Source organism: Symphodus melops (assembly GCF_947650265.1).
Source record: "Symphodus melops genome assembly, contig: scaffold_117, whole genome shotgun sequence".
Lineage (NCBI taxonomy): Eukaryota > Metazoa > Chordata > Actinopteri > Labriformes > Labridae > Symphodus > Symphodus melops.
Window position 1 is genome coordinate 55,623 of NW_027636452.1, and position 7,896 is coordinate 63,518.

A 7,896-nucleotide genomic window follows, 5' to 3' on the forward strand; every position below is an offset into this window, starting at 1 on the left:
ATTAACCCAGGTGTGTTTTCTCAATGACCCAATCCTCCGCCTCGAATGAATGGAGTGAGGGATGAACGGAGGGATTGGAGCGGAGGTCATCCGGCCCCCGGAGGGATACAGCGACCGTGGCAGAGGGCCTTGTTGTCGTCGCCCATGGCAACAGCGACTCAGAGGAGAAGAAAAAAAAACACCCAGTTGACAAACTTAGAGATGAATCCGCTCCGAGTTTAATCTCTTCAAAGTTCAGATCAGCTGCTCAGAGGTTCAAGTCGGGGACGCTTCGAGGTGAAAGGTCATTCAAGGTCAAGTCAGTAGGGTTATTCATAGCAGCTTGTAAACATTTAAAATGGCCCCTCCTCCTCCTGCGTTTCACGCCACCAGACGTGTAGCTTTACTGCGCGTACCGACACTGCAAGCTACGTGACAATATAACACGAGTTTCAATGGAGGAGACTTTTAGCGAGCTAGCACAAGCTAAGGTTTTCAAACCTCCAACATCGGGACACTTAAACCTCGATGAATCGATCCACAGATCGGCGACCTGCACTCGTCACACGAGGTTTTTTTAAGTTGCTTATCAGCGTCGCTTGTGTCACCGCAGTAGATCGTAGCAGAGCTACTTCCTGTCTGAACCCGGTTTGTGTTAGCTTGTTTTAAACCCTGTTTGTGTTAGCTTGTTTTAAACCCTGTTTGTGTTAGCTTGTTTTAAACCCTGTTTGTGTTAGCTTGTTTTAAACCCTGTTTGTGTTAGCTTGTTTTAATATAGACTAAAAATGAACACCTGCAGCGTGTGCAAAACGCAGCACTTTCATTGGCTGAAACTCTCCTCGGGTTCTGGACTTCCTTTTGATAGCTCACCAACCTGTCGTCCTGTTAGCATGATAAGCTAGGCTAGCTACGCGACAGTTGCAACCCTGAGATTGATTGACACATGTTCAGACCAATCACAGTGCAGGAAGACATAGTTTGTTGGACGTGTTTTATACAAGTCTTTGGGGACTCAGGGTCCAGGACTTATATAAGGGTCCAGGACTCATATGAGGGTCCAGGACTTCACGTGAGGGTCCAGGACTCCCGTGAGGGTCCAGGACTCAAGTGAGGGTCCAGGACTCATGTGAGGGTTTAGGACTCATATGAGGGTCCAGGACTTCACGTGAGGGTCCAGGACTCCCGTGAGGGTCCAGGACTCAGATGAGGGTCCAGGACTCCGGTGAGGGTCCAGGACTGGTGGTTCACAGATGAAGAAATGTTTAAATTTAAAAAAGGAGAGGAAACGTGAGAGAGGAAGAGGTGATTACTCCCGGGAGGTTTCATTAACAGGTAATGGCCCTGATGATGACATGTCACACACGTACAGTGGAAAACAGTTTGGATAGGGGGGCACGGGAAGTGATGTCACAGGAGCGGAGGCTGCTGATTGGACGGGAGATTCCCGGGCAGCTGCTATAAAACCTGAAGAGAAGACAGAGAAAGAGAGAAGAGAAGACGCAGCAGGACAGACTCACTGCTCCTCCTCCTCCTCACTGAGACTCAACTCCAGACTGAAGGTACCCACACTGCTCTGTGTGTGTGTGTGTGTGTGTGTGTGTGTGTGTGTGTGTGTGTGTGTCCTCATGTTCAGATCCCTGCAGGTGCAAAATAAGTTTTCAGGAGATCCTTTTTATTCTTTTCTGCAGAAACTTTGCAGGAGAAAACTCACTGGATTGTGTTTCTGACACATTTGATGTAAATGACAAATATGATAAATTGAACAGCTTCTCTAAACTAACCTGTCGTCTGTGTTATTGTTGAACTAAGACAGCAGAATAAAAGTGAAACAGTTTAAAAGCTGCTGCAGGTGTTTCCCTGAGGTTTTATTCTCGGCTGATTTATTTTGAAAGTATTCGTTTCTTTGCATTGTTTCATCACTTATTGAGTGTGTCTGTCTTTCTGTTGCTGCAGTGCAAACTTCTTCTTTGTGTGTTATGTTGTCCTCACATTAAATCCTGAGGCAGCTGCTTTAAAGCCCCCGCAGTGACAGGCCGCCTCATGTGGAAGTGTCAGAATGTGGCGTTCAGGTGTCTCTGTGATATCTGAGGTGATGTTCAGCCTGCTGCTGCTGCTGCCGAGCCGCAGGGAGGAAACTCGGGGTATTTTTGTGAATGGAAGAATTTGAACAGTGTGTGTGTGTGTGTGTGTGTGTGTGTGTGTGTGTGTCCTCACACGTGCTGCAGGACGTCAGCATCAGCAGTGGTGGGAACGGGAGAAGTTCACCTTTGCGTGTGCTTCATTAAGAATGTGTCTGACGTTAACAAGTGTCTGTTTTTGAGTGTGTGCGTGTTTTGCATCTGTTTGACTGTGTTTCCGTGTGTGTGTGTGTGTGTGTGTGTGTGTGTGTGTGTGTGTGTTGGGGAGAATGCAGCAGCGTGCACGTCAGTGAGCGTGCACGTGACGTCCCAAAGACGTTTATTTGGAGGGATGGAAAATGCTAAAATTAGACGATGTTGCTGGACAATACACTTCACCCCTCAGTGGAGCTAAAAGTGTCCTGCTGTGTGTGTGTGTGTGTGTGTGTGTGTGTGTGTGTGTGTGTGTGTGTGTGTGTGTGTGTGTGTGTGTGTGTGTGTGTGTGTGTGTGTGTGTGTGTGTGTGTGTGTGTGTGTGTGTGTGTGTGTGTGTGTGTGTGTGTGCAAAAGGTTCAACTATTAGAAGACAACCTTGAAAAGTGGTCAATGAAACTGGAAACAGAAAAAGAGTCGTTGTTCTCTGTGAGCATCACTGATGACTCAGAGTTTGATATCGGGGCAGAAGGAGCCGCGTGCCGGACTTGAACCGGCAGCCTGCTCGGAGGACTATAGCCTCGGCGTATAGGGAGCCATCGTTGAGCCTCCAGCGCCCCCTGCTGGAACAGATGAGTCCATGAATGTCCTGTTGTTGCTGAGCGGCTCTGAAGATATGCTCCTGCGTTTGTTTCTTTCATGTGAAGGTTGTGAGTTCGAGTTCGGGGCGTCGCTCTTCTTCCTGAGCTGCTGCCGTGTGTCCGGCTGCAGCAGGAAATCCTCCATCACGTGGTCAGATCCAAAACACCTCATGGTGTTTAAGGATGTCCTTTCAGGTCCTGTGAGGGTCTCGGTCCTGACCTCGGTCCGGACCTGTACAGCAGCTCTGTGCGGGGGGGAGGAGCTATCTGTGCTAACAGCATTTAGCTATATTCTATATTGGGAACCAGGGAGGGACTGGTTTGGGCTCTGGTTTGCTGCCTGTGGACGACACAGAAGATGTTGTAGAGTCGGTCTGCGTGCAGGTCTCCTGCGTCCTCCTCCAACAGAGAGAGACTCGTCCTCCTACAGGAGCAGCGAGACGGGGCCCCACAAAGCTTTCCCCTCAATCCCCCCGTGTGTGAGCGGCCCCGGGCTCTGATGGTCTCGTGGTCTCTGAGTCCACCCACTGTCCTGTCTCTGAGATGAAGGCATCTAAAGCTCAGAAAGGTGTGAAGATCCTGATGGAACAGTTCAGAGTCTGACCCTGTTGTTGTTGTTGTTGTTGTTGTTGTTGTTGTTTAGATGCAGGTCTGCAGCTGTTTGCTGATCTCCTGCCTCCTCTCCATCACTCTGCTTCACTGCAGCGACGGCTTCAGACTCCAGCAGCACCCTCAGGTCAGAACACACACACACACACACACACACACACACACAAACACACACACACACACACACACACACACACACACACACACACACACACACACACACACACACACACACACACATCATCACAGAGAGCTCCGCCCCTCCTCTCACACAGCTCTGCATGTGGTGGACACTGTAGCTTCAGTGTTTAGCCAGCTCTGCATGTGGTGGACACTGTAGCTTCAGTGTTTAGCCAGCTCTGCACGTAGAGACACTGTAGCTTCAGTGTTTAGCCAGCTCTGCATGTAGAGACACTGTAGCTTCAGTGTTTAGCCAGCTCTGCACGTGGTGGACACTGTAGCTTCAGTGTTTAGCCAGCTCTGCATGTAGAGACACTGTAGCTTCAGTGTTTAGCCAGCTCTGCATGTGGTGGACACTGTAGCTTCAGTGTTTAGCCAGCTCTGCATGTGGAGGACACTGTAGCTTCAGTGTTTAGCCAGCTCTGCATGTGGTGGACACTGTAGCTTCAGTGTTTAGCCAGCTCTGCATGTGGTGGACACTGTAGCTTCAGTGTTTAGCCAGCTCTGCATGTGGTGGACACTGTAGCTTCAGTGTTTAGCCAGCTCTGCATGTGGTGGACACTGTAGCTTCAGTGTTTAGCCAGCTCTGCATGTGGTGGACACTGTAGCTTCAGTGTTTAGCCAGCTCTGCATGTGGTGGACACTGTAGCTTCAGTGTTTAGCCAGCTCTGCATGTGGTGGACACCGTAGCTTTAGTGTTTAGCCAGCTCTGCATGGGTCTGTAAAGCTTTCTGCGTTCTAACCTCTCTCCATGTTTCATCTTCAACATTGATCCTAGTTTGAGCAGCTTTCTGCTGCTGGAGCTTATTAGAAACATGCAGAGGCTTTTTAGCTCGGGTACAATCACTTCTATCTGAAGCAGTTCCACTGCCCGCTTCCATCGCTGCAACACCTGTTCACCTGATAACTGCTCTCATATCTGGCAAACCCAGGGGCGTCCAAAACGGCCTTCAAAGCCCCGCCTACCTTCTCTGGTCCAATCAGATCCAGAGCATTCAGGAGCAGAATCTAAAGTTAGAAGGAGGACATACTGGCTGCTGCATTGTTGTCAGAGAAGCTTCAACAACACAGCAGGTTTCCTTCATGATCACACAGGAAGAGAGCAGCTCTCTGATTGGCTGTCTGATCACACAGGAAGAGAGCAGCTCTCTGATTGGTCCTTTAATCTTTCGACCTGGTTCCTGTTCTTAATGTCGGACTTTGGGATCATTTGGAGTTTTGGTGTCTTGTGATATCTGCTCTGTTCCTCCGCCACGTGATCGGCGAATTTCCAGCCAAACGTTCTGCAGCACCGGTCGTCCTGACGCAGCAGAATCCGGATCAGTTCGGAGCAGCGGAGGATCAGATTGTTTCCTATCAAATCATCCCGAGGGCCAAAACAAGCAGCCCCTCCCTCCGAGGGGCCCCTGAGCCCGTATCAGGTGATGTGACATCAGAGCGAGGGCCAACACAAAGCTGCGAGGTGTGACGGCCTGCTGTTTTCTGTTGAGTCTGGATGGAACCTGATCGTGTGACTCATCACAGGCAGGAAGTGAGAAACTGCTCGCCGTCGGGTCGTGATGTAAGAGAAGATTCCCAGCGTGAAGTCCTGACGTATGAAAACAGCAGCCGAGGTGGAGACACGGATCAGGGCGGCCCCTCTCCGCCGAGGTCAATATTTTCCATCCGGAGACTCCCTTACAGAAAACAAAAGGACGAGGAGGAGCGGGCGCCGAGACGGTTCAAACGAGCGAGCTGAGCGTGGCGTGTAAACGCCTTCAGATGAACTCTGCTCCGAGCTCGTACTGCGGCGCCGCCTTAAAGCGAATCACAGGAGGGATCAGATCTGTTCTTCCTGTGACAGCAGCAAGGTGGGCGAGGTCAGGAAGTCAGGAGACGACGTCTTTAACGACCTTCCCGTTCCCGCCGCGGCGACCCCCCGGGGTTTTAACTGACGCTGTTTCCTGTCTGGATCTTGAAGACATTCGGGACACACTGTCCGACACCCGTCCTGAGTTTGTGACCGTTTGAGTACGTAAAGAGGGCGACTCGCCAACACGGGCTGGGATGGAACGCACGCCACCGTGTGGTCGTGTTCTGTTGATTCTGTTTGATGCTGTCATGATGTCGTGACTCTTCCAGGACTTATCCTCACCCCTGCCTGACGTTGTCTCCCAGCATGTAGACCGCCTCTTCTCCAGGTCTTCGACGGCTCTTCGGCCTCGCACCCGGGAGATAAAGACGGGGGAGGAGCTAACGGCCAAGCTGCTCCGATTGGACGACCTGGTGAGGATGGAGAACGACGTCATGGAGCCAAAGAGGAAGAGGAGCTTCCCCGGAAACAACGCCCCGCTGGACCGCCTGTCAGTCAGCTCCATGGAGACCAAACAGACGGCGAGCAAACAAAGGTAGGACGATGTGTGACATGCAGTACCCATTTTAACCACTCGGTGTCAGCGTTACGTAATGCTCCTTTAAAAACTCACTCGTTGAATATTTTATTTCCGATTTGTGTTTGTAGCAAGGTCGTTGAGTTGCCACGGCGACGAGCCAATCCACCGCCCATCGACAGGATTGGGATGAGCCGTCTACCGAACAGTCGAGGGTAGGCCACGCCCCCTCCCTCTGACTGCTGGCCCTCTTTCTACAGCGCCCTCCTCTGGACAGGTACTGAACTGCAGATCACCTCTTAAAGGAACAAAAACTGAAATGTTCCTTTAAATCACCTGACGTCGTTTCTCCCTCTCTCTCTCTCTCCCTCTCTCTCTCTCTCTATCTCTCGCCCTCTCTCTCTCCCTCTCTCTCTCTCTCTCTCTCTCGCTCGCTCTCTCTCCGTCTCTCTCCCTCTCGCTCTCTCGCTCTCTCTCTGTCTCTCTCTCTCTCTCTCTCTCTCTCTCTCTCTCTCTGTCTCTCTCTCTCTCTCTCTCCCTGTCTCTCTCTCTCTCCCTCTCTCCCTCTCTCTCTCTCCCTCTCCCTGTCTCTCTCTCTCTCTCTCTCTCCCTCTCTGTCTCTCTCTCTCTCTCTCTCTCTGTCTCTCTCTCTCTCTCTCTCTCTCTCTCTCTCTCCCTCTCTCTCTCTCTCCCTGTCTCTCTCTCTCTCTCTCTCGCTCGCTCTCTCTCCCTCTCGCTCTCTCTCTCTCGCTCTCTCTCTCTCTCTGTTTCTCTCTCTCTCTCTCTCTCTCTCTCTCTGTTTCTCTCTCTCTCTCTCTCTCTCGCTCTGCAGAGGAATCACAACAGATGCATGAAACACAGCCAATCACCAGCCGCCAGTCACCTGCTGAGCCACGCCCACCACCTGCCAATCATCCTCATCCACCCCCCCCCCCCACACACACACACACACACACAGAGCAATAGCAATGAATGTTTAGCGATGGTGCATTCAGGTGCTGCGTGGTAAACTTAAGACAGAATCAAGGACCAAAACGACGACTTTAGTTTGTGTGAAACTTCCGATCAGATCGAGTCTTAACGAGCGAACGTAAAAAAAAAAAGCTTTTTCTCTCAAACATTTTGAAATTTAATGAATTTAAAGGACGAATGTGCGACTTGAGATCCAGCATGAAACATGTCGCACATTCGTCCTTTAAACAGGACGATCATCAGAAACAACATCAACACATCTGTTTTTTAAAGGGTTAAAAAAAACGTTTTTAAATTTATAATTTCATAAACATTCACATCGGCCAGATTTCACCTGCTGATGACGATTAGTCTCATAATTTACAATAAATCTTTGCTGCAGTGTATCAGTGACCACCTGAATGCACCGTCCCGCCCCCTCGCCCCCCCCCCGCCGCCTCTCGACTCGACTGGAGGCGTCTTTCGCCTCGACGTGAAATTGAACTGACGCGACTTGACTTGAGTTTCTTCCTCGTTGTTCTTTCAGTGTTTTTGTTTGTTTTATTGGAGCTGCAGCGAGACGACGTGTGAACATTTCATAATCATCATCGTGACCTTAAAGGTCACATATTACCCAGAATCCTCTCCTCCATGTTCCTCTAACTTGTCTGTCTACAAACCCCCCAATGATGAGAAAAGTCCATCCTCTCCGTCTTCTGCCTGCTCAAACAGGCCGTTTGGAGATGTTCCCTTCATGACATCACAAAGGGCAGTAGCCCCTCCCCTTCATGACATCACAAAGGGCAGTAGCCCCTCCCCCAGGTGGGTGACACTCCCACAGCTAGGTGTTTGCCCTCTGAGTCTGCCTTCTCACCGTAAACAATAGGACATGGAGCC

At 50.5% G+C, this 7,896-nt stretch overlaps 1 protein-coding gene across 1 annotated transcript; it reads left to right on the top strand.

Annotated features, from left to right (window-relative positions):
• Positions 1-1,151: 1,151 nt before the first annotated feature.
• On the top strand, positions 1,152-7,100 carry ostn (osteocrin). The gene is made up of 5 exons (XM_079373310.1): positions 1,152-1,538; positions 3,534-3,626; positions 5,837-6,066; positions 6,180-6,325; positions 6,881-7,100. The coding sequence occupies exons 2-4, from the start codon at positions 3,534-3,536 to the stop codon at positions 6,265-6,267; spliced, it is 411 nt and encodes a 136-aa protein (XP_079229436.1). The 5' UTR covers positions 1,152-1,538; the 3' UTR covers positions 6,268-6,325; positions 6,881-7,100.
• The last annotated feature ends 796 nt before the right edge of the window (positions 7,101-7,896 follow it).